Source organism: Panthera leo, chromosome D4 (genome assembly GCF_018350215.1).
Source record: "Panthera leo isolate Ple1 chromosome D4, P.leo_Ple1_pat1.1, whole genome shotgun sequence".
NCBI lineage: Eukaryota > Metazoa > Chordata > Mammalia > Carnivora > Felidae > Panthera > Panthera leo.
Window position 1 is genome coordinate 6,952,451 of NC_056691.1, and position 26,424 is coordinate 6,978,874.

The window sequence follows — 26,424 nt, forward strand, 5'->3', positions numbered from 1 at the left end:
CTATCTCGCAGAGAAGAATTTTAAATTCGTATTCTCCCCACTACCATAGATAAAATGACACGGAGTTAACAGGCAGTAAATAGAGTGGTAGCAACCCAATTAAAAAAAATCTTTTGTTAGAAGCTTACTTTTACCAAATAAACAAAAGTCTTTGATGGATCCTTTCAATCATCTGTTGGGACATTTCATCTGTCTGGACAGCCCACCAAAGTTCATTTTGAAATGTGAATTATCCCCTTGCTTATTAGTACACTCATTATTTCTTAAGGAACAGAGAAGAGGACATTTTTCTTAAAAGTAGTTTGTGGTACTAAAGCAAAATAAAGAAAAATAAAAAGTGTCAATTTATTGTGCTCAGTACTAACCTCTGTACTAACGTACTACTAAATATGTGAAAGTTAAAGTCTTTAAGTGCAAATTATGGCACTCCTCAGTGGTTCCCAGAATAAACCCAGTCACACTTACATTCAAAACCCAGAACACTTCCCTTGGAATGTAAAAAAAAAAAAAAAAACATACACACACACACCTGCAAGTTACACCTTAAATAGCTCTTCCAGAATTCCTGTTTCAGAGAACAAAACCGAACAACCCTTCAGGAGTAGCTTATTCAGTGTGCTGATCACTTCTCTCCTACCGGTAGTCAGTCCTTAATACCTTTAACTTAAAGGCGGCAAATGAAATCCAAAACAATCTGGGTGCTTCCAGGCAAATCCTGGGGAAAAGTGGAGTTAAGGAATGGAAAGTAACGGCTCAAGAAACATGTCAGTGAAATCAGGGATTTCGCTCCTGTGTCTATTCTCTATTTGACAGGAAGGGAAAACAAGAGCTTGCTCCAGAACAGAAAAAAAGAAAAAACTTCTATAACTAGGTCATTAGTTTAAAAAAAAAAAAATTACAGGCTGATGAATATTACCGTATAAATTAGTCAAACATTTTATTATAGCGTATATATTTATATCAAAAGCACAGAAAGTTTTATTCTGAAAACCAGGAAGATTGTGATGTTCCAGAAGTGTGAGTCAGTAATTCCAGTCCATTTCTACTGGTGCCACGTGCCTTATCACCTCAGCCAAACCAAGGTGCAAACGAGGCTACGGTCACAGGTCTGATCACCGTACGGGTCCCTTAGCATTAGCGGTTTCTCAAACTGAGACACGGACTCCCAATCCCAGTCAGCCGTCTTCCAGATGTGTGCTGCTGCTCTCAGTGGGACTCAGCCACAGCCCACACTCAATACACACCGAAGCCCACATTCCCCTAAGTCCGAAGATTCATCCTCAATAACAAGGACAGCACAAGTAGCACTGTCATCTACTTCCAAATAAAACGAGTCATCACACGCCCTGGCACATCTGAAGTGAATTATATAGGAAGTAGTAAAGCTCAGAAGCATTCTATGGTAACTGACCTAAGGACAGCGAGGACAAATGTGGTAAAAGCCATCATTACCGACAAGGATCACCAAATTCTTAGAAGTAAGTAGTTGGGTAGCTCGAGGCAGTGAGGTCTTCAAGAGTTCTCCTGCCTTTAAAAAAGTCCTTGGGCTACATAAAGAATGAAACAAACAACCATGATTTTAAAAATCAGAATATTCTTCCTGTTTGTTCTTATAGGCCATTAGTATTCTTTTAAAACTTGCTCCCTGAGAGATCCCAAACTATGTCAAGTAAAGAAATTAAGAGTGAGCTTGAAGTTATCTTATTAAAAAAAAAATCTAGGTTAGCTTTATCACTTTTTATATTACTATAACCCTTAATATTAAAAAGTCAACAGGATAAAATTAACTTCTAAGTAATACAGTCTTGAAGAATACATAGGGGGTAAAGTCAGTATCTATATAAAAATGGTATTGTACGCAAAGATTTAACTGATGGTGTCGAAAATACAAATGTAATATTATTTTAAAGGGAAAGACTTTGTTTTAATGTTTACCACCCAGCTTATTTAGTAAAGTAGATTATCCACTACTGATTTATTGCTTTTAATATGATGAAACACCAGATTTGACAGCTAAATTAGCAGGATACAAGTACATTTTATCTTTAATTATTTTTGTAGCGTAGGACATGTACATACCCATATAAAAAGAGACTGTAGCAGATGCCTCCTAGAATCAACCGGTTCTTGTAAACATTGCATTTGTGCAGATTTTCCTACTTTGATTCCAAAATTGAGTACAATAAGATTAAAGGCAAATTTAGTAGCCAAAGAAAACCAAAAAAACCCAAAGTCCAGTTTGACGTCCCACAACATATGGTATCACTCTCCTCTCTTCAGAAAAAAAACAAAAAACCTAGCAGCACATAAAAAAAATTTTACAAAACGTTTCAGTACTCTTTTTTCCCCTCCATCAAAACCGAACAAAAATAAAGTGCAGCACCCATAAAAGTGTCAAGAAAATAGCCAAGTTCTTCCTTTCTTGTAACAAAATAGCACTTGGCCTCAGCAGTCTTAACCAAATCATACAGTGTCCATCATTTTGGATTCATCATCTTCTTTATGTACCACTGAGTTTAAACTGCAAAGAGCCATATTGACAGAATACTGAAGATAATCTGGATTCTGGAAAACATAAATAGAGGGAAGAAACAATGGATGATAACCAGTTTTATGCCAGCATATACAACTACACATTCAGTCTCACACTGTCTATTTCTCTGCGACGTATGTGGGAAAGAAAATGGGCTCAGAAGTCAAACTTGGGTTGAAACCCAAGAAGATAAAGAAAAAAATAGGACCATCCAAAGAGGATGTGGCAAAGACAGATGACATACGTAAAAAACAGAAATGTAATAAACAGTTTTTTCCCTTTTAACAAAACGGTGCAAGTTAAATTATTTAGTCATAGAAGGGTACATCTTTCATGTAACTATGTGTACAAAGCTATTGATAATTTAAAAAAGATATGACTTTAAGTCAGCAATGTGTTTTAAAGATTACTATCTAATTACCACAGTAAATATTAAAAATGCAAAACACTTGAATAAGGAAAAAAATACAATTACCGAGTAAAAATTAGTTACCTTCAGAGTGTATTTTGGTTTTTCAAAGATTAAAAACAAACTCAAATGAGAAATTATTAATCTTTTGAGAGGTACTCAGATCCATGTATTAAAAATTGAGAATAAAAGAACATTTTAATTTCAATTTTTGTAGTTCCTAAATATTCTATCTGTTCGTTTCTAAAGCTAAGAAGAAAACCTTATTTAATAAATGCAAAAACAAAACCATTATTTGTTAAAGCACCATGACTAGGGACATAAGCCCTTAAAGACCCAGGACTTTATGAAATTCTTCCCTAAGGAGTCAATTTTGTCTATTCAGTTGTTCTGAATATCTGCCAGCTACTCTGTTTTACTACTGTTACACCCAGTTTCATCTGTTTTTTTTTTTTTTTAACGTTTATTTTATTTTTGAGACAGAGAGAGACAGAGCATGAACGGGGGAGGGGCAGAGAGAGAGGGAGACACAGAATCGGAAGCAGGCTCCAGGCTCTGAGCCGTCAGCACAGAGCCCGACGCCGGGCTCGAACTCACAGACCGTGAGATCGTGACCTGAGCTGAAGTCGGACGCTTAACCGACTGAGCCACCCAGGCGCCCCTCATCTGTTTATTTAATGAACACCAATGAGGAAAACAGCACAAAGAGAAGATAGATGCCGTAAACTTTCCCATCTCATAAGTAGGCGGGGTTTTCAGAAGATCCTCTTAGTAAAGTAAATATGTGTAATTCCATTATTTGTAAAAGTCAAAAAGCTAGCCAGAAGTTGGATTATTCCCAATCAAGTCTTGATGAAGGCAATGGCACAAACAACTGAGTGAGGTCTGGAACACTTACGTGATGTTAGACCTCAGTTCGAGTCCTGCCATCGCCACCTAATGCAATGTAATCCTGGAAGAGAAAACTTAGCACACCGTAGTAGATTAAAAAGCTAGTCTACAGGAAAAACCTAGGGTAACTGTCACAACACCTCTAAGAGGCCTTGATTAGTTCTCTCAAAACTAAGGATGAGGGGATTTGGCTTATTTGGCAAGATTGTTGTCAACTGAAAAAAAAAAAATGAAAAGCTAAAGTGTTACCCAAATTTAAGTTTTATAAAAAATTATTAAACCCTCATTAATTACATTATCCCATTCTCCAAAGAAACAGAGCTAAGACCTTTACTGACAACACAAGCCCAATTCCAAAGGCCCTGAGAACGGAGCTTACAATTACTCTACCAAGACTGGACAGGAGAGGACCTCCAGAACTCAATATCCATCTCCCCAGGAACTGTAAAATCTACGGAGAGACTTAAAAACAAAAAGCAATGAACACACCTAACCTAATCCACACTTAAACTGAACTGATTACCCCATATTCTCATCTAGTAGCATTCCCAACACATTTCTCGTCCCAGTGACCGGTTCCTCCCAAGGGGACATGACTGCGTATTTCGTCCTGCTCCTAGCGTGCGATTCAGCAACCATCTGTAGTGCAGGTGAGTGAGCAGTGCAGGGGACAGAGATCCGGGACCGGAGTGATCAGCCGCATCAACTGCTGGACTGACTTGAGGCCGACTGCCTAACCTCCGTGAGCTTCAGTTCACTCATCCATAAAAATGAATGAAAAGGAATCACAGGGTTTTGAGAAGATTAAACGAAACAACATATGAAGGTATTTTGCAATCTACAGACTGATGATAATAAAAATGGGATATTATCATTATGGTGAGCTTTTCTTCCAAAAGCTTCCCCTCAACCAGTCAAAAGTCCTTTGGTGCATCCAGCTGAAATTTTACACAGCCCTTCCCTCCCTCAGGAGGACTGGCGCAGAATGCTCAACTTTTCCAACCACGAGGAACAGTCTGTTAGCCCAGAGGAATTAAGTCTGAACGACCCCGATAATATCAGCAATTTCAAAGTGTCAAAATTGTACAATCTCAGCCCTGCACCTCGCAAATGTGACAGCAAGGAACGCCTAGCTGCAGGCCTCAGCTGCTACCGGTATGTGCAATAAGAACTTAGTTCTCTCAGACCAGAAGCAGCTCTTTGGTAATAGAGGCCAGTTCTCTTTTAACGTAGATCTTTTCCCTCTTATGTTCAGAATCAATGACGTCCCTCCAAGTCTCTTTTTTCCTTTCTATTCATTATGGGGTATCTTCATTTTAGGAGATTTATATATTGTATATATTGGATGTGATGGTGTCTTACAGTCATAAAATTCCCTCGGAAAGACTAGTCAGATGTGGGCTATTTCTCAAAGAAGAGGAAATCATTACCCTATTTAAAGACATTAAGAGATACTCTGCAGGACAAATCAAGGGGGAATATTGCTTATCTATCTAAGAGGTAACATTACTAACTATGTAAAAATCAAGATCTTCATTATTTCTATCCTTGAGAATATTTCTGGCTGAGTTGAGTATTATCAACTCTTGTCCTTAAATTGTCACTTTGGCCTACGATTTATGTAATGGAAATGGTGAAATTATAGTCATAGGTATAGGTACTGAAAATCTCAATTCCTACTGCTTTATGAGATTTAAAACTACAGGGCTCTCCTCACATTGTCTTCTGAATGAGAATTCCCTTTTCACTATGTAGTCAACAGACTAACCTGACTAAAGTTGGTCTTAGAATCTTGGGGTCTGGAAATGAGAGATGACTGAGCTCAATTACAGTGCCACCACAATTAGCACAGGCAGCAATTTTGTTGTGGTAACTTAAAATTGCAATCCACAGTGTCAGACCACTGGCCTAACCTCTCCTTCTGACATAAGCGACACAGCTGTATCTTGATCTTGTTGCAGAGGCTTAGACGGTTGATGCATATTACTAGAAAGAGCAGCTTAGCATAAGGTGCACTGACATACTAAGCATGCTACCTCTGCTAAGCGACGCCAACATTTAATAAGACAATGTTAAATAAACTCATGGAACAAATCACCTTGGTTGCCACTGAGATGTATGCTCTGAAGCCAACTCATCCTAAGAAATTCTTCACAGTATAGTTCCACTGAGAATGAGGGGCTACTCAGGAGCCATGCTAAGAAGTTTAGGATTGAGATGATCAATAGGTAACACCTGCCCTTAAGGATGCTTAGGTACAAGGGGCCTGGGTGGCTCAGTCGATTAAAGCGTCTGACACTCGATTTTGGCTCGAGTCATGATCTCGAAGGTTATGAGATCGAGCCCTAGTGTTGGGCTCTGTGCTCACAGCACGGAGCCTCCTTGGGATATTCTCTCTCTCTCTTCCCCCCTCCCCTGCTCGCGCACACATACTCTCTCAAAATCAATAAACGTTAGAAAAAAAATGCTCAGGTACAACTCTTCTATATTTGAAGGAGTGGAATTTGGTGTCTAAATCCCCAAGGGAGGGAAGACATTTATTTAGTGACCAAACATGGCAGGAGATGAAAGAGTTATCTTTTGAGGCGAAAATATTTAAAATGACCTCACATATATTACATGTAAGAAGAATAGTCCAAAAGAAGAAAAATTGTGTGAGCTAATAAGTTTATAAAGTATTTGCTTTTCCAACTTACTTGTGATAAGGATTCTAACGAACCTATAGATCCAACACCAGAATGGGGAACATGATTCTGAACTGTCATAGGTTGAAAACTTGGTGATTGAGAATAAAGTCTGACTCTTGACTTGAAAGCTTCAAGTTCATTTTTGAACGCTTCGAAATAACCTTCTTCCTCTGCCTAGAAAACACAAAGAAGCAAAGACTGTTTTTTAAGACTTCCAGACCACACAGTAAATTCTAACAAACATACATTAGATCTGAAGTGAAGGAAGTAAAGATAAGGTGAATAGTTTAAATGTATGTAGAAAACACCAAGATCCTTGTCAGATTTGTGAAAACTACCAGTTTCACAGGAATACGAAGAATTGGCTTCGTCCATTTCCCTCTGCTCCAGCAAAATAAACAGCACGCGCACACGCGCACACACGCGCACGCACACACACACACACACACACACACACAAATATAACAAAAGAAAGTAGGTATTCTCCGTATTTCTAGATTCTTGACAGGATCCAAAGTAAGTCTCATTTAACCTGTCATATTCATTCTATCCCTTCCCATTGCCAAGCAACAACCAAGGGCTATTCTTAAAACGTTCTAATTCTCCATCGATTACCTGTTTATAATAATTCTCCAACTCTATACTCCCTATTTGTAAAACCATGAAAACTAAATAAAATTCAATATTCACCTCCATTACGGAAGCATCTTAGTGTTTTAGTGAAGCAAATACCTTTTCAACATTATGGAGAGAAGAAAGTATGAATAGTATGCTGCAGGAGGGGAACTCCCTCCAATGATGTATGTAATACAAGCAAGATTCTTGATGTAAAACACCCAACTGGCAGTTGCCTCCACTTAAGTCTCCCCTGCAGGTAAAGAACGACATGGCACATACCCTACACTAACAGGACTTTAGGCTTTAAGTTCAATGATGGAAGAGATTTTGTCAAAATCTCATTCCATGATCTCACTGGGCCCATTTGTGTGGAATGCTGTGTTTTCTTTCATGTAGTCTAGGTCTTGTGGATTAGTTATTAACATTATGTCCATACAAATCATGCAGACAACATTCCGTGCTGCCATTTTATCTGTTTATGAATCCAGCAGCCACTTCTTTAATTGCAGCATTTCACTTTAATCAGCGTATGGCACTTGTGTGGACACCCAGGACGTCAGCCTGCACATCCAGAGGTAACCCTTCCCAAACGGTTATGCAACTGCTATTAAAGGAACCAAGCGGCACAAGTGCTGGCGTGCCTAAGGCCTAGGGATTGAGGTCTGGAGAGACTGGACTGATTCTTGCCGGAAGTAACCCAGCGTCTCTCTATGCTGCTTTCCCAACTTGTAAAATAGAAAATAATACACCTTATAAAATCTTATGAGGATTTAACGAGCTAATCCATGTAAAGCTGTTAGAATAATACCTGGCACAAGGTAAGCACTCTATGAAAGTTAGTTATTCCTGAACTTAAAAAAAAATTATGAAGAACATAATGTTTACGATTAAAGACTTTTCAGTTCTACTCTGACAAAGTAAATTTCAAAGGATACACACGGTTTGGCTATGTTCCATTATTCTATTAAGCACTAGTCCAAACACAACCAATAATGTAAGGCAAAGAAGAAAGTATGGCTTTTATTATACCTATGTGTCAAGTGAAATTTAGAACAGTCATCATAAGCGTAACTAAAATACCAGCTCCATCATTACTCATTAAAACTCTACTGTTTCGGGGAAATGTCCTACTTAGGCTGCACTTTAGAAGAGTTTACAACATTTAAGGTAGAGCTACTATCACTCTGATACGTTAAAGTTCAATACATTTAATACATTTTTCCCCTGTTTATAAAAGAAAATATTTTCACTCTAGTATATAAAAAAGAAAATGGAAATCACTTATAATTCTCCCATCCAGATGTTATCAAAGTTAAGTTTTTGGTGTATTTCCTTCTAGCATCTAATTGTGTATGCTGAAATGTATCAAGTCACTCCTTTGCCTCTTTGGTTTTACTGCTTACACACGTATCCTTCAACAGCATATTGTTCAGTTCTGCTTGTTTTGAAACTTCATAAAAAATACAGGATACTCTTTGCTTTTTCATCCACAGTGACGCTGGTTACTATTTTACCAAATGAACATCCCACAGTTTATTCCTTCTACTGTCAAGAGACACCTGGGTTGCTCTCAGGCTTTTGCGATTATGAACAATTCGCCTCTGAACATTATGTATCTGCACATGTAGCCTTGCTTCTCAAGGGCAGCAGTTCTCAAACTTTATGCTCTCAGGACCCCCACTCCCTTTACACTGTTGAAAATGACTGAGGAACCTGAAGAGCTCCTGTTTATGTCGGCCATTATTTGTCAATGTTCACTGTGTTAGAAACTAAAACCCAGGCATTTAAAAATTATCTAAAATATAACAAATTCATTACATGTAAACATTTATAACACTTTTATAAAAAAAAAAAAAAAAAACCGTATTTCTGAAACAAAAATATTTACTGACAAGTCTGGCTTAACAGAAGATAGCTGGATTCCCACATCTGTTTCTGTATCAAATAACATTTTAGTGTCACTATGGAAACGGTTTTGACTCTAGGCCTCCCAAAACCAGGTCTTGAAGACTGTTGGGTGTCCCTGGACCACATGCTGAGAAACCTGTTCTCTAGCATATACACCTAGAATTTCTGGGTTTTAGCACTTGTTCAACTTTAGGAAGTTTTCCAAAGTGGTTGCACCAATTCATACCTCTACAAGAGTGAATGTGAATTCTTAATTGTTCTTCTTGTACAACTTTTCAATCATTACTAATCTAGTAGAGAGTGTGAAATGGATTTAATCTTTCAAGATTTGTCTATTTTTCTTTAATATGGCCAATACATATCACTTCTTTTGATTTACAGCAAAGCATTGCCTCACATCATTAAAAATTCTTAAATTTTAATGTCTGCATAATATTTTATGTACCACAGATTGTTTTTATCCATTCCTCTAGTTGTTGAATTTTTAGGTTGTTTCTTGTTTTTTTCCATTACAAAAGTCATTTCTCTTTAACTGTGAGTTCTTTTATTTTATTTTTGTTAAACTGTGAGATCTATACATGGAGGATTACCGTACCTACACTATACTCGCATCATCTTAAGCTGCAGTCCTTGCATTCGTAGGCAGTCAATACTTACTGGCCTCTTATAGAGCTCCCTTAAGTCTAAATTAGCATGAGATCAGCAATGTAATTTTTTCCCCCGGTATAAAATCTATAGGGTTTAGCCTGTGGCATTCTGGTTGGGTGGCTTCCTTTAATGTATATGGACCAAAGAGGTCTCAGCTAAGGCTTAATCTTCCCATTCATTTATTTTTAATATTTGTTTTTGAGGGAGGGAGGGGGAGGGAGAGGGAGAAGGAGAAGGAGAGGGAGAGGGAGAGGGAGAGGGAGAGGGAGAGGGAGAGGGAGAGGGAGAGGGAGAGGGAGAGGGAGAGGGAGGGAGAGGGGGAGAGGGAGAGAGGGAGAGAGGGAGGGAGAGAGAGGGAGAGAGAGGGAGGGAGGGAGGGAGGGAGAGAGAGAGAGAGAGAGCGCGCGCTGGGGAGGGGCAGAGAGCTGGGGAGGGGCGGAGAGGGAGAGGGAGAGGGAGAGGGAGAGGGAGAGGGAGAGGGAGAGGGAGAGGGAGAGGGAGAGGGAGAGGGAGAGGGAGAGGGAGAGGGAGAGGGAGAGGGAGAGGGAGAGGGAGAGGGAGAGGGAGAGGGAGAGGGAGAGGGAGAGGGAGAGGGAGAGGGAGAGGGAGAGGGAGAGGGAGAGGGAGAGGGAGAGGGAGAGGGAGAGGGAGAGGGAGAGGGAGAGGGAGAGGGAGAGGGAGAGGGAGAGGGAGAGGGAGAGGGAGAGGGAGAGGGAGAGGGAGAGGGAGAGGGAGAGGGAGAGGGAGGGAGAGCTGGGGAGGGGCAGAGAAAGAGGGAGACAGAATCCAAAGCAGGCTTCAGGCTCTGAGCTGTCAGCACAGAGCCCGACGCGGGGCTCGAACTCACACACCGTGAGATCATGACCTGAGCTGAAGTCGGATGCTCAACTGAATGAGCCACCCAGGCGCGCCCCTTAATCTTCCCATTTAAAAATATTAAATAGCTACTTACTTTGGCTTTCTGGAAAAATAAACGAAAACACCCTCTTGGATCCACATTACAGTTTTTGGCCATTTCCATAATAAACTGCATCACAACAGCTTGATGTGCTATTTGTTCCATTAGAGCCCCTTTCTGAAAACAGACATTAAAATTACCAAGAAATACCTCTGGAAATATATTTGACATTGTGCTTACTATGTGGATTTTAAAACATGATTTTCAAATAGGCTAAAAAAGAAAAAGGTTTAGAGTATACTGGAACAAAGAAATGAGGCAGCAAAAAAAGCCTACTGGCAAAATTTCCTTATGCTAACTAAAACAACTATAAAAGTTCCCACGGTAAACTCAAGTAGGTCTAAAAACAAAAAATTATAATTCTATTTAATAACCTTCCTGTTTTCATTTAAAGGAAGTAACATAAAAAACAAAAAACCAAAAAAACATATCAGAATTAAATTAAGGGTCCCAGAAACTCAAGGTTTACACAATACCTGTTCAGCTTCTAGATGAAAACACCATAAAATAAGATATTTAGCAGTTTCTTCACATACAAGGTATGGATGGTCAGACAAAAATCTCTGACTATCATCCCATCGACTCAACATACCTATAAAAAAAGGATTAAATCACAATTGTCAAATACTCTTCTAAACAAAGAAATGGTATTTTAAAATGATTCTCTTTAAAGACAATTCACATTACTACAGCAATAGGTTATGGTAAAAGAGCAAAGAAAGAATAAAACTCTTTTAAAGCAATACCCAATATATTGGAAACAGCTTCCAAAATTCACAGAAAGTTTCATTTCAGATAATTAGGTTAAAATAGGGCGACTGGTTTAAAGTAAAAAAAATCCTGCAGCTGAGGAATGCCTGAAATTCCAGGCAAACTGGCTGGTCATCCTAGGCGGAAGTACGTACAAATGATTTCAAGACACTCAATATTATTTACTCACAGAATACAAATTTTTCTATTAGAAAGATGGAGAAGAAAGCAAAACCTCAAGAAACTATACTTAGCAAAGACGTAATAAAAGTGAAAAACCCCATCATCTCTAATTTATTAAAAAATGTCTAAGCTGATAAAGTCAAATGTTGACAGCAGAGAAAACCAATCAAGTATGATAATAGTAAATGTACTTTAACCATTTAGTCATGTTTATAACACACAGAAAACCTTTTAGAAATTAGTGAAGCATATTTAAAAGCAGATGCCATTTTGCTTCAAAATATCAAGCTAATCCAAATACTACTTAAGGTGTATCTGTATCTTTATCCAAATTAATAAGAAATTTGGCCAAAAAGTCAATACCATCATGGAACCAGCAAAGCGTTCAGCTTTTAACTTTGTCCAGTAAGCTTTACACATGAATAAATTAAGTAGAACAACATTAGCTTTAGACTCTTAAGACTCATCCAAAGAAGTCTGTATGTCACTGAAGCATTCTGGAAATTTTAGAAGGTGGTGTCAATAGTTTGGCAGTGACATCTTTCCTCTAGATACAAATTGAACTTCTATATGTTAAAGTTCCACATTAGAACACAAAGAAGAACAGAACTGAGGACAAATGTCTTTTTGACAAACACACGTTTAGCAACACATGGGAATCGACTGAAAAGAAACGATTACTGTTTCTCATTTAAATAAAGGAGGGAGGAAGCATTTTAGCATTTTCTCGTAAAGAGTTTTATTAAGTATTTTCCCAATGCTTCAGATGGAGTGAGTAGGGCATTTTAAATTCTGAGAAACAATGATTTTGAAAGTTACTTAAAACTACTTCTCAAGCTACAGTTAAAGAGTCTAATAACTTCTGAGGGTCAGATCTAAAGAAAGCATAATCCTTATTTCTTATACCTGAAGCCATAAAATAAATCCTATGAAGCAGTTTTGCGTTAGCTTTGTTAGAGTCCTGAAGAGGTATTTCAACTCTATCCACCATCCACACAGAGAGCACTGCTTCTGTTTACTTCTCCATGGCAGCATCATGACTTACTGAGGCACCCAAATCCTATCCATTTTGGTTTCTTTTACAGGAAGGATAATACGAAATGGTTAGTGACATTTATAGGATCATGAGGGTGTCATCGAATGTTAAAAATTTTAAACTATCCATTTAATGCCTAAGACAAAATACTTGAGGTTGACCACAGCTTTTCTTTATCTGAGAAATACCTCTCATCACTTGATTTCAAAAATGCATACCGATTATCATGAAACTGACACGTCAGGTTACAAGAGCCCACACACACCTTCGTGGAAAGAGTGTGGCATTTTATAAACAAAATACTTCAAGAAACTCCAGGGCTTTAGTGGAACAACATACCTGAAATCACTGTGACGTTATTTTACAATTTGTAAACAAACTATGAGTAGCACAATCTCTCGTGGTGACTGAAACAAGCAGACTCAGAAACAAACGGCCTAGGTCCGAATACTGGCCTTACCATCTCCTATGCCTTGGCTAGCTCTATGCCTCCTTTTCCTCTTCTGTAACATAGGGCTAAAAATAGTATCTCATTCAGAGGGTTTCTGTTGAGAATTAAATGAGTTAATACACACGAAGCATTGGGGACAGTGCCTGACAAGAGGGTACATACTAGGCAGTATCAACACAAAAGGGAACAATTCCCTCTTTCAGCGAATATTAGACGCTTTGGAGAAGACTAATATAGTCATTTCAACCGGCCGGCCAATCTCTGAATGCTCGAAAAACCTTATCTTGATGAATTAGAGTGCTTTAATTGTGTGCTTCCACGTATGTATTTTCCTGAACATCTAAATCCCAGTCCATCCACCAGCTCTTGATATTCCACCGGATTCCTAAAACGGTTGCCCAAGACACACGACCTTACTGATTTCCCTTTCCTCTTGGCGTTATACTTACAGAAAACCAGATCTGAAGCCTTCACATCACACTAATGATTTTCCTGTCTCTAGCTGCTGAAAACATCCCAACAAGGTTGAGAATTTCTCAGTGGAAGTTAAATAACCTCTTCTTCTGTATTTCCCGAGTCCCAGATCACCTGTATTTCCAGTCACCTGCCACCAGACAACTATTTCTACCTACACGTTTGCACATAAACTCCTCTTATTTGGAACCAAACCCATTTTTCTCTCCCTGCCAGCTGCAGTGCTTCACAGGCTCCATGTCACCCACTCAAGAATTCTAGAAATTCCTCTAGACATTTCCATTCCTCCCACATCAAACTGATCACCAAGTCTTGTGGTGACACTATTATAAGCTGTTAAGATGGTGAATCATGTTAATAAATTTTCCAATGTTAAGCCATCCTTGAATTCTTAGGATAAACCCTTTAAAAATACTTCTTTTTCATGTTATAAAAATGATGTATATTCATTGTGAAGAATTTGAAAAATCCAGAAAATCATCTGCAATCCTACTACAAGAGATGATTAATGTTAATGTTAACACTTTAATGTATTTCTTTCTGGAAATTTTTTTTAAGTAGGCTCCATGCCCAGCGTGCAGGGCCTGAACTCATGACCCTGAGATCAATACCCGAACTGAGATCAAGAGTCAGACACCTGCCTGAGCCACCCAGGGGTCCCAGGGCTTTATTTTTAATTACTTAAATAAAATTAGGTGCCTGGGTGGCTCAGCTGGTTAAATGTCTAACTTTGGCTCAGGTCATGATCCCACGGTTCGTGGGTCTGAGCCCCACAGCAGACTCTGTGCTGACAGCTCATTCTGTCTCCCTCTCTTGCTGTCCCTCTCCCCTCCCCTGCTCCTGTGCTCGCTCGCTCTCTCAAAAATAAACACTGAAAAAATTTAAAAAAAAATTAGAATCATATCATGCATATTAGTTTTCTATTCATTTCACTCCACATTCTATTCAGGAGTTTTTATACTAAATGTTTTTCAAAAAACAGGGTATCAATGTGGTTTCGAAAAGCAATGTGTAAGCGCTTACATTGAGGAAATGGAATATCTTCCTTCAATACAAATGAGAAAAATCCCATCAGAGTATTTATGCAAACATTTACATCTTTCAGTAAAAATTCCAGTGACGACATCCCACATAGATTCAAAGATGTTAAATCACAGCTAACTTTGGCTGGAAGTGAAAAGCTGATGTACCATGAAAAACCGTGTTAGATCATCAAAAAGCAGCTCTGATGATCACAAAGAAAATGAGGTCAGAGACGCACAGGACTTGGAATAAAACTTCTGGGAAACTGAAAAGAAAACAGACTTTGCTGCTAAATTGGTATATTTATAAAACACGAGTTAACTAAATTAACAAATTAAATTCAACTGTAGGGAGGGAAATCCAAGATTTCACTGCTTCAAAATACTCCACGATATGGTTGTACCATTTATCATTAGATGGTAAAGTCACATAAGTAAGATGGTCAACAAACAGCACAATGGAAATGTTAATGTGAGGCACACATGAAACCGCAGGGCAGTAACCGGTGTCACGTCACCGGAGCCCTTCACAGCTCTCTGTGTCTCAGGCTCGTGCCTTCCAAGAGTTGGGAATGCAAGCCAAGTTTGGAAAGCCTCCGCTGGAAACTTTAATTACAGCTGCTATTCCAGATGTGATACACTTTGAAGAAGTGTATCAATGTAGTCATAATCCTGACAAATGCTTCCTTCACTCTCCACCATAATAAGCATAGAACACCAGAAACATCTGCTTGCACCCAGCAGGAACAGCATTACACTTTCACTGAGCTGCCTAAGGTCTCTGGCTGCTCTGTGCCACAATTCAGTCCACAGGGACTTCCATCATCCCACCATCCCGCATGCCTGCAAGCTGGTCACGTCATGCTGACAGAACTTGGTGAGCAGGAAGTGGCAGGTATCCCAGATGTCTTGGTAAGATATATGCAGGCCAGAAAGTAGGAAAAAAACACATGGAAAATTTGGGAGCCTACTACCTTAGTAACATTTCTAGGGATCCAAGGAACTGCGGCAAGTAGGACATCTCCTCCAAAGGAAAAAGGCAGCGTGCATTTCCATCAAAAAACAGGCACAGTGTGAATCTGGGAGTGGCTATGAGGTCTGGTTGACTTTGGAGACAATAAGGCTCTGATTAGTCTTACGGGATGAGACGATGGAAGCCCCAACACGCAATGGCAAAACCTCTCCTTATCAGTCCTCTACGTATGGAGGTCAAGTCAGCTTTTTTCCTCAGCCATCTCCCTGTTTGCATAATATTGTATAAATTCAGGACTCTCGGTGGCAGACTTGAGATCATGCAGAGATTCAATGGCACGGGATCTCCCATTAAGGATATTCCAGGACAGCCTCTCAATACCTAATTTGCCAGTAGCAGAAACCAGCGCATGGTGGTGCCATGCTTCCACCACTAATACGTCTGTGGTCCTACTAAATGAGTTATTGCCCACATCACATTATTTCTTGACCCAGAAATTCATTCTACAACAAAAGACATGAAGACAAGAGGCTCATGAAATTCACTGGTCCTATAAACATCACCACCCAGAAGCAGGTATTATGGAATGGTTAAATGTTTTGCTGAGGACTTAAAGAGTCGTAGTGCCAGATGGGTTACAATACCCTGTGAGGCTGGGTCATTCTCCCACACAGAATTGCTTATTAAAGTGCTCTGTCTGCAGCAAAAACGAGGGGACCATGTTGCACCATTAGGCTTCCCATGGCTCCAAAGCTTACAGAAGGCCATCTGGGTGAGAGCACCTTAAAAGATGCTCTTCTAGTACATGGAAGCAAGGACTCCAGGTGGGAGTGGCAAATCACACTGTCACAACCAAGACTCATTTACAAAATTGTAAAAAGTAAACCCTGTTCGCTTCGTCAAGTTCTATTCTTTACTTAATTCGAATACACAGCCTTTCTTTTTTTAAAACAAAGAGAGTGAGAAAAATGAATCCTTTATGAATGAACTACAGAAAAAGGGGAAAAATCCAAAGTAGTAGCAACCGTTTTAACGTAACTGAAGGATGAATGAAATTCTAAACGCTTAGGGGAAAAAAAACACCTTTGGAAGTATATTTCCAAATGTCACTTAATAAGATTAACATACTATAAATGAAAACTATGTTGACTAAATTAACATGTGACTTGGGATCAAAATACAGACCTTGAACCTTAACCACTAACACTTCCCAGAAGCACTCTCTCCCCAGCAGCACCACACTGCTTACGCAGTGCAACATGTTATTTCCCAACTCTGCACTCACTGCTGCTCCCTCATCTACACGGGGACCTCCTCCTATGTGTTCTTCAGTCTAGCTCAGATGTCACCTCCTGTGCGAAGTCTTCACTACATCACCCCAAGCCCGCTGTCTTTCTTCAATAGAGGAAACTCGTTTTCAGTACCCTGTAGACATATTTCTATTACTGTACTTATCCGAATAGCAGCTGAAGGATCTGTGTGACTTATACAGCAACTATTCCCAAACCTGAAAATAACGAATGCTAATCAGATGCCAATGGAAGCAAAGAGGGAAAAAGAGAAAAAGCAAAGACCAGTTGGGAAACAGAAAGATGCTGTGAAGTAAACAAAGACTAGGTCTTAGAGGGCAGCATTATATAATAGACTGAATTTTGCTTCTCTTCACAACTTAGTTTGCTGTCAATCTATTTATTATCCAAAAAAAGGGTCTAAAACAAGAGCTGTACAACTGTGCCAGAAGTGGCTATCCAAAAGGAGTTTTGTCATTTACCTTCTTTTTGGTACCCATTATAATACAGACACTTTTTGTACACATATTTATGGTATCACTTTATAAAAGAAGGAAAACTAAGCAGCACACTTACCAAAATGTCTGATTTTTTGTTCATATTTCTGCATAAATGATTTGGATTTATCTTCATCTTCTATTTCTTTTCTTTTATCTTGATTAATAAAACTCTAAGAAAAAAATTCTTTAAGTTAAAATCAGATTTTATATTCTAACTGAATCTTTCTCAGATACTGAATGCCTAGCAATCCTTCCTATAAACACTATAACAAGATGGTACAGTATTATACTGATATTATATCATTAAATTTATCTGTTAAACTCATTTAAAAAGTTAAAATTTTCTGTACTAGTTTCGACAGTTTTAAAAAGTGATGTATGTGTGAAAATTATAAATACTTTAGAAATCATACAAATTCCCTATTAAAGCACAGAGAGATCCTTTACATGAATTGCATGTAAATTTGCATTATTCATTGCTATTAAATATTTGCAGCTCTAGTCTAATCTTCGGAGTTCTTGCTGGAAATAAACTTAGATTTTCAAAGCATATAGAGAATGAAGTATATCTGATATAACTTCTTGGCTAAGACATAAACCTAAAATATAGACCCTTGGTTTTAAACTTTTCTTAGGAAAGGCCAAACAATTTGATTCTGAAATCAAGTGCAAATTCTATTAAGGAAGTGCTTATTTTCAATTAAATAAGTCATAAAGCAGATCAAGATGAAGTTTTTATCTAGCCAGAAAAACTGGCAGGACAGTTTCTCAGAACATTCTGTGATCACATTTAAACCTTGAGATCATCACTGCCAAAAAAGAAAATTGCAAACCAGCTCTGCCAGTTTATAATCTGAAAGCACACAAATTTACATATTTCAAAATAAAAGCATTTTTTCTTTTACATATCCTGCTATCTAGACCAGCACTGTCCAATAGAAATATAATCCAAGTCACAAATATAAAGTTTTCTCTTAGCCACATTAAAAAGCAAAAAGAGACAGATGAAATTAGTAACCCATTTATTTAAACCAACATATCCAACATATGATCATTTCAACATGTAAGCAAGACAAAAAAATATTCATGAAATATTTTACTCGGTTTTGTACTAAGTCATCAGAATCTGGTGTGTATTTTACACTTACAGCACATCTCAATTCGGACTAGCCACATTTCAAGCGCTCAATAGTACATGTGGCTAGCGGCTATCGAGTTGGACAGCGCAGATCTAGACCAGTCCTCTCAAGTCTCAAGCTCCCAGACAAAATCAATGTACGATTTTGAGCAAATGACTGGAACATAAAGATAATCCTAATTAAAATGTGGTATAAATGTAGGCTATGTTATAACCCAAGTTCAAAAACAAACAACAACAACAACAAAAACAATTAAAAGCAGAGACAAATGAAAATGTTTTCTTTGTGACCACTGTGTTAGGAGACATTAACTTTATAAAACAAAGAAACACTGCCTTGACCATTCTCTCTGGAAGAAAAAAAATATTTTAAATAGTTATGGTGTATAAATGCAAACCAGAAATAAAGTAAGTGCTAAGAAGACACACCCCTTGGAACAATATATATAGACAGACACAGTGAATCATTCAGATAAAGAATGATCTTGGTATGTGTTCAGGGGTAAATAAATATATACTGGCATGAGCACATAAAAAGTCTAGAAAGATACAACTTACTGTTAACAGTGGTTATCTCTGGGAAATGAAACTGGAAGTGAAGGAAGCCTTTCAATTCTATTTCACATACTCGTGTGTTGTTTTGTTTTTAATTTTTTTTTTTTTTGAGGGGAGAGTAGTGGGGGAGGGGGGAAGGGAGAAGGGGAGGAAGAGAACGAGACGGAAAGAGAGAGAGAAAGACAGAGACAGAGAGAGAGAAGCCCAAGCAGGCTCCATGCCCAGCGCAGAGCCCAACGAAGGGCTCCATCTCACAAGCATGAGATCATGACCTGAGCTGCAATCAAGAGTCAGACACTTAACCCACTGAGCCACTCAGGCGCCCTTGTTTCGTCTTTTGTAATAAACATGTTGCACTCACAATTCTTCTCAACGTGATAAAGCACTGATCGAGCTAGTCGTGTACATTTAACCTGTGTGTATTACTTGCTGCGGCAGAACTAGCGCTGGTCCAAGGGAAGGAAATTAAAAGCGCTTAAGAGGGTAGGTTGAGAGTGGATGCTAGGACAGAAACCAAGAGTGTTATAGACTGAGAAGTCTACAGAGTAACGATGGTTAAAGATAAAGTGAATATGGACTTACACAAGAAAGAACAGTCTATCCCTGAAGCTTTAAGTTTACAAAGAAAAAGAAGTACTACTTTGCACAGTAGTAAAAATGCATTTCATTGCCCATTTCTTCTTCAGACGCGACAAAGAATAAAGGCCACGAAATCGAGGGCGAAACAGAACACTACCCTTAATGACTACTAACTTGGCAAAAGTACCGTACCAGTCCTCTCGGTTATGTTGGTAGTGCTAAATCTGGATTACTACCCGAGGTTTACTAAACACACACCAGGAAGTAACAGTGAAACACTCGTTCACAGACTCCGCATCTGCACGTCAGCATTACGCAGCGGACAGCAAGCCGACAGAAACAGCAGAGAGCTCTCGTAACATCTGAGCTTTACCACATGCCAGGCCCCGTCCCGTGGGCTTTTAAGACATTACCGTATTTAGTCTTCATACCCACCCTTTATTGCTGAGGAAACTGAGGCTTAGAGAGGTTAAGTGACTTGCCCAAGGTCACAAGCAGCAGCATGTGACAAAGCTGAGGTCTGAGGCGGTCTGATTCCAGTCAACACTCACATTCGGCGTGCTATGCTTCGGGTCCGCGCCACACAGTCGCGTTCACGACCGCCCCCGTTCGACGCTACGGGGATACAGGTTTCCTGTAGCCAACGCTTTTCATAAACTGTCAAAACCGTACACCATTCACAGCAATCTGCCGCTTTGCTACCAAATGCGCACAACTGGTCTGTACAAACACTCAATTTCTTCTTTCATCATGACCCAATCAGACGTCGTACCTTATTAAAAACATCCTTGCTAATGGCATCCATGTTCCACAGACACATTCTCTCTCTCTGTACGAGAGCCTCTTCTTTCTGCCTCCACTCTTCTTCACGTTGCTTCAGCTCCGATACCGCTGTCTGTGCTTTGGCATGTTCCTGATCCAAGGACTCCGAGTTATGCAGGGCTAGGCTACCAAGTTTCTGCTGAGCTTCTGCGAGATTCCATTTGCACGCCACAGAGCTCTTGACAAACTCTTTCTGCTTTTGGCAAGCCAGTTCAATTCCATGACTATACATCTGGAAACAAAACAATATTGTAAGAAACGAAGACGGCCACGGGTATGTTTGTGCAGCACAGTTTTATTTTCTTGCAGTCAAGGATTTCTGTACAGTCTTTTCCGGCACACAGGTATTCTGCCTTCTGTGTATGCAGAGTTATACTTTTATATTATAGGTCTTCTCTTCATCAACTAGATTCTAAGCTCCTTTATTAATCTATATACCACTTCCTTGACAACCATCAGGCGAAAAGCCTGATCATCAGCACAATGTTCTACACATAGCTGGTGCTCAAGAAGCATTCGATTGACAGCTTCGTAGTACTGAAACAGCACAATAATTGGGAGCAAAAGCTTAAATCTAGTTCCTCACCTTACAATATACTGAAAACCAGATCTTTAGGGTTTTGTTCTCTATCACACAGATAGTCTTTAACTTAATCCTAGTCAAAACAGGCAGAGCTATCAAAAAAACAAAAAAAAAAACACAACAAAACTGGTCCACCCTGATGACTGCCTCTGTTCCACTCATAAGCAACAGGAATTAGTCATAATATTTACTGAACCACTACATGTAGGGCACTTTAGTGTTTAATTCCTTATATACCTCAGCTCTATAAAACAAAAGCTGAAGGTTCGTTCTTTAAGACTTCTCAGCCAAAACGCAGAACAATTTCAAACTACGTATTCCGAACGATTTTACTTCGATCTGTTCCCTAATCTGCACCACTCCTCAAGTCCTTATAATTTCATACCTCAATTATATAAATACAGTCTTTCTCACACGAAGCCATTCTCCACTCCACACCGGACTTGGAGTGATCTTGCCAAAAACCAACTCCGATCATTTTCCTCGTTCTTAGAGTCCTGGGATAAAGCACAAACTGCAGCGTGGCGCAGTCCTTCGTGATCTCACTTCCTACCATCTCTCCAGACTCAGTTCCAGTTACTCTCCCCCTCGTTTGCTGCTTCTTTCCACCACCCACCCCTTTCACCGTGGCAACCCCTCACCCCCCCAACTCCCATCTCCATTCCAGATTCTGGCATCACTTCCTTACATCTTCTCTAATCCTTCCTTTCCCACCCAAGGTCTGCATACTTCTTAGTGGTGTTTTCACACAACATTGTGCTTAATTGTCTACTCAACTATCAGCTTCTCGAGGGGCTAGAATTCCGTAAGTCTTAGATGAATAAATGATTCTTCACTTCTTGTAACAGACTAGTGGTGGCAAATACGTTTTGCAAATATTTTTACAAATATTTGAGGCAAATAGCACTCAAGGTCTTTACTTTGGAGCCGAGTCTTAGATTTCTACTGCAGCAAATGTGGATGTTGTTGCTATTCCGGTGTTTTATTTACTCATTTAGTAGGCTTGAAGCCCAGGTATCACAAGACCCTAACCAACCAAGTAATATATATAGATATACATATTTTGCTATCTGAAAATAGGAGCAAGAATAACTGTAGCCTAGCTATGCTTGAGCAGGAGCCAGGAAAAGGAGAAAAATGAAGCTATAAAATTTATCTTATAAGAAAAGACAAAAGTATACTAAGAAAGGCATATGGACAAATGGAAATGCCCTGCATTTTCAAATTGTGTGGGAGCAAATATTCATGTCTCAAATCAAACACAGAAATCTTATTTCCAAATTCTAAAAATGATTCATGTTTAAATTCTTCTCCACAGACTATACATACAACATCTGGCATTTGAGCAAACTATCCAACATGTATTGAGATGATTTAAAAAAAAAAAAAAAAAAAAAAAAAAGGTCATATTTTACCTGTGAACATATTGAGGTTTTAGGGGAACATTAAACATGACTATATTTTCATGAACATAAATTCAAAAAAGGAACTGCTGGCATTAGGTTTACCAACATCACTTTACAATTAAAAATGCTCAAACAGGATCTCTAAATTCCCAATTGCTTTTTACTTTAATTGGATCTCAGAACTGTACATCACATATGACATTACGATGTCTAGATTCCCCATGTCTGGTAAAATTAAACCGAAGCTGTTTTTTGAAAAGATTATAAAATGCTTATAATTTGAATTTAACATTTTATTCTTTCCAAATATCCCAATCCCAAAACTTAAGTCCTAAAGCCAGCAAGACAAGTAAGTAGGTTATAAACACGTGGACAAACTTAGCATTAGTCACTTGGCAAAACGTAACGCCAAAGGTAGTTTCAGCCTCGTGGCGTGACATCACAGGATGGGAAGTGCAGCAGGTAGGAAAAAACACTGTAGTAGAAGGCAGAAGTGGGTGCCAGTTTTAATTCTGCCACTAACTGGCTACAGAGTCTCAGAGAAATCACGTTTAATGAAGAAGGTAAGCCTGTTTACTTAGAAAATACCTCCAGCTAAATAAGCTTCTAATTCCAAGTGCCTAAGTAAAGAGTTAATACACAGATATTTTCAAGTTTATCTTTTTGGTAATCTCTACACCCAACATGGGGCTCAAACCCACGACCCAGAGATCAAGAGTCGCATGCTCCTCCGACTGAGCCAGCCAGGCGCCCCTCACAGATATTCTCGAAGTTCAGAGTTTATCTCAGGTTACTTTTGTGATTCAACCACAAGGCGCTGAAATGCTGGAGACCTTTTATTTTCTCTCCATATGCCTTCAAAATTGACAAGAGCAGCTGCTGTTCATTTTTCCCCCTCCATAACACATTCATTATATGCTCACATAACACATTTTGTATATACAGATGACACTAGCGATCCATAATTAGGGGGTGACTACTAACCTGTCGACTCTCATTCTGTCCTCCTAAAAAATGCCTTGCACTTTCCCAGAGACTGGCTGGCCGAAGTACAGTCTATGGTTATGAAACAGCATTTTTCTCCCTGAAGCCAACTAACCCAGTGTACTGGGCACAGGACCTTACACTTATTAGCAAATGATTTAAATCACTCATCTTTGCTAACAGCAAGATGTGCCTAGAGAAAAGCTGTTAATTCAATTAAGCTCTTAGGGACCCTACTCTGCAAGAAGCCTGGAAAGTAGAGACGTCCATAACCGTTTCTCCGGACATATTCGTGTTTAGTCTGTGTTCTTAAAATATTCTTCCAAAACACCCAGATTAGGAGAAAAACCGGGATAAGGTGATGAGTAGGTAAGCACTCCCTAAGACAGGACTCAGAAAAATCCCAAAGGGTACCTCATTTGGGTAAGTTTCAGAGGAAAGAAGGCTGGATTGAAACCCACAAGTAGCACCGGGAATCTGAGGAAGAACTCCGAAGAAAAGGGCAAACGTGTGCCTATGTGTTTTCACTGGAGACTGATGTGGAGCAAAACTAAAAACCTAACTGGAGGGGAAATGGTCACATTAATGGGACGGGTTTACACCCCCCTCAAAAGCGAGGTTTTACGGAATTTATTCGGATGTCCAAAGTCAATGAAATTGGATCCTAAATTTGTATAAAGTCAGGAGCTCAGCGAATTATTGAAACACAACCAACCCTTCGCTGTTCCTAACTATTAAGTGGGCACAAGTATTAGGGCCTTCAAGAGAATAAAGTGCTCGGGTAAAAACACGCACGAGGAGACAAAGGGTCAACGTTAGAGCGTTAGCCGCCCCAAATCTGGGTGCTGTCGGGGGGGGGGGGGGGGGGGGGGAAGGGGGAGGAACATCTTTCCAGGATGGGAAGAAATTAGCCAAGGTGAAAAGGTGTGCGTGGAGGTGGAGATTGGGAATACACGGCCAGCCCTTCTCAGAAGCCCTCAGAAGATGCTACAATAGCCGCGGGATGGCATCAAGCCCCTGACCCCCGGGAGTGAGATGGGGACGCAGAACAGGGTACAGGGAGGGTCGCAGGGGCAGGGCCGCGCTGGTCCCCAGGCCGGCCCCTCCCCATCCCGCCCCCCCTCCCCGCCCCCGAACGCGGGACCCCTCACCTGGGCGCCGCCGCCCGGCAGCTGCGGGCAGCGGGGAGAACTGGGGGACACGTCCAAGTCACTCTCTTCCTCGGCCTCACCCTCGGCCCGAGGGAGGCTCCAAGGTCCCGGCGGCGGCCACGGCTGCTCCATGTCCGGCTGCCCCCGGCCCTAGAGCCGCCACTGCCAACGGGCTTGGCGTGAGCGGAACCTGCTGCGCGGAGCCAGCCGCCCCAGCCTGCCGGGGCCGTTACCCAGAATCCCTCTGCTGGCCGCGACGCCGACGCACACCCCGCGCTGGCCTGGGCCGCGGACGGCGGAAGAAGACGGACTGACTTGGCTACGTCACTTCCTGCTTGGGGGTTGGGGCTGGGAGGGCCGGTTCTGGGCGTGCGTGAAGGGGGTGGGTCAGGGCTTCGTGTTTAAGGTTGTGCTCTCTGAAACCTTTGAGCGATGCCAACATCCCCCTAAGGGCGCTGCGGGTGACATAGTGTTTAGTTGTGGCCTAGCGTTCCCTTCGCTCTGCACCGTGGGTCCCGGACGCCGAGAGGTGCCAGGTCCGCTTCGCAAGTTGTTTACAGACGGCAACGCCTACCTCTGCGTTGGTCTGCAAAGTAGCAGTTCTGAAGCGAGGGTGGGCGGAAAATAGGGGAGGATTTTGAAAGGCAGAGCCAAGTTTTCCCTCATTTCGAGTTCCAAGCTACAGGAGTTTGGCGAAACTTGGCTGGGAGGCGGAGCGCGTCGACGATGAAGTAGCCGAGCAAGCGCGGTTGATGAGGACGAATGCAGGTGATAGCGGACGAAGCCTTGTGTTGCTAAGTTATCTCATTTAGTCCTGAAGACGGGGAAACACACCCACGGGGCGCAAGGTCACACATTTGAAGGAGAGAAGCTATGATCACCCCGGGGGTCTAACTTCAAAGCGTGTAAGGCTAGCAACCGCACACTGCTGCCCTCCCTACCCGCGATTACAGGGACCCAAATAAAAACGAGACGCCATTTTTTCAATCTCCTAGATCCACAGACTTTGAAGTTTGTCAATACCGAGTGTTGGCAAGATGCGAGGAAATGCTTGTCCAAAGAGAATGTGATTTCTGTAACCTTTTTGGAGAGAGTAATTTGACAATGTCAGTGACTAAAGGGCTTTGAATCAGCAATTTCACTACCAGGGAATTCTCCCAACTGTTGTTTTTGTACCAATATCCAATGATTTGTCTATAAAGATGTTTATTGCAACATTCCGTGTGTGTGTGTGTGTGTGTGTGTGTGTGGCAAGAAAAAAAACAGGAAACAATCTAATTGCCCATCAATAGAGGAGCCTAAATAAATTATGGTATATGGATACAACGCGATATTATCAGTCTTTAAAACGTAGATATATACGTGCTGATACAGGAAATCTCCAAAATGTGATGAATTTAAAAAATTGCAGTATTATATATATATGTATATATATATACATATATGTATATATATGTATGTATGTATACATATATGTATATATATATGTATATATATATATGTATATATATATATGTATGTATGTATATATATTTGTGTGTATATCTACATCTACCTTTCAAGAGAAGGATCCAATTTGTGTGCGTGTGTATAGAAAATTCCTGGAGGGTAGTGCTTGCTTTGGCAGCACATATACTAGAAAATTCCTGAAGGGTAAACAAGAATTGTTAATGGTGGATCAGGCTGGGGAGGAAAGTTTCTGAGTTTCTTCGCTTTTCATTTTTAGCATTCCTGTGTTAAGCTGTTTGAATATTTTTCAGTGCGTATACCTTAATAATTACAAATAAAATTTGAGAAGCAGTGTGCCTAAACCTTTTGGGTTAGGAAAAGCCACAGGAGAAAACAAGGAGGAAGAAATTCTCTTTGTTTCCATGAA

General features: G+C 40.1%; 1 protein-coding gene across 1 annotated transcript; it reads right to left on the bottom strand.

The window, feature by feature from the left end:
- Positions 1 to 1,968: 1,968 nt before the first annotated feature.
- CDC37L1 (cell division cycle 37 like 1) lies at positions 1,969 to 24,841 on the bottom strand. Its single transcript, XM_042912678.1, has 7 exons — positions 24,549 to 24,841; positions 20,375 to 20,656; positions 17,407 to 17,500; positions 11,129 to 11,244; positions 10,647 to 10,769; positions 6,530 to 6,694; positions 1,969 to 2,565 (listed from the first exon to the last, which is right to left on the bottom strand). The coding sequence occupies exons 1-7, from the start codon at positions 24,678 to 24,680 to the stop codon at positions 2,464 to 2,466; spliced, it is 1,014 nt and encodes a 337-aa protein (XP_042768612.1). The 5' UTR covers positions 24,681 to 24,841; the 3' UTR covers positions 1,969 to 2,463.
- Between the last annotated feature and the right edge of the window lie 1,583 nt (positions 24,842 to 26,424).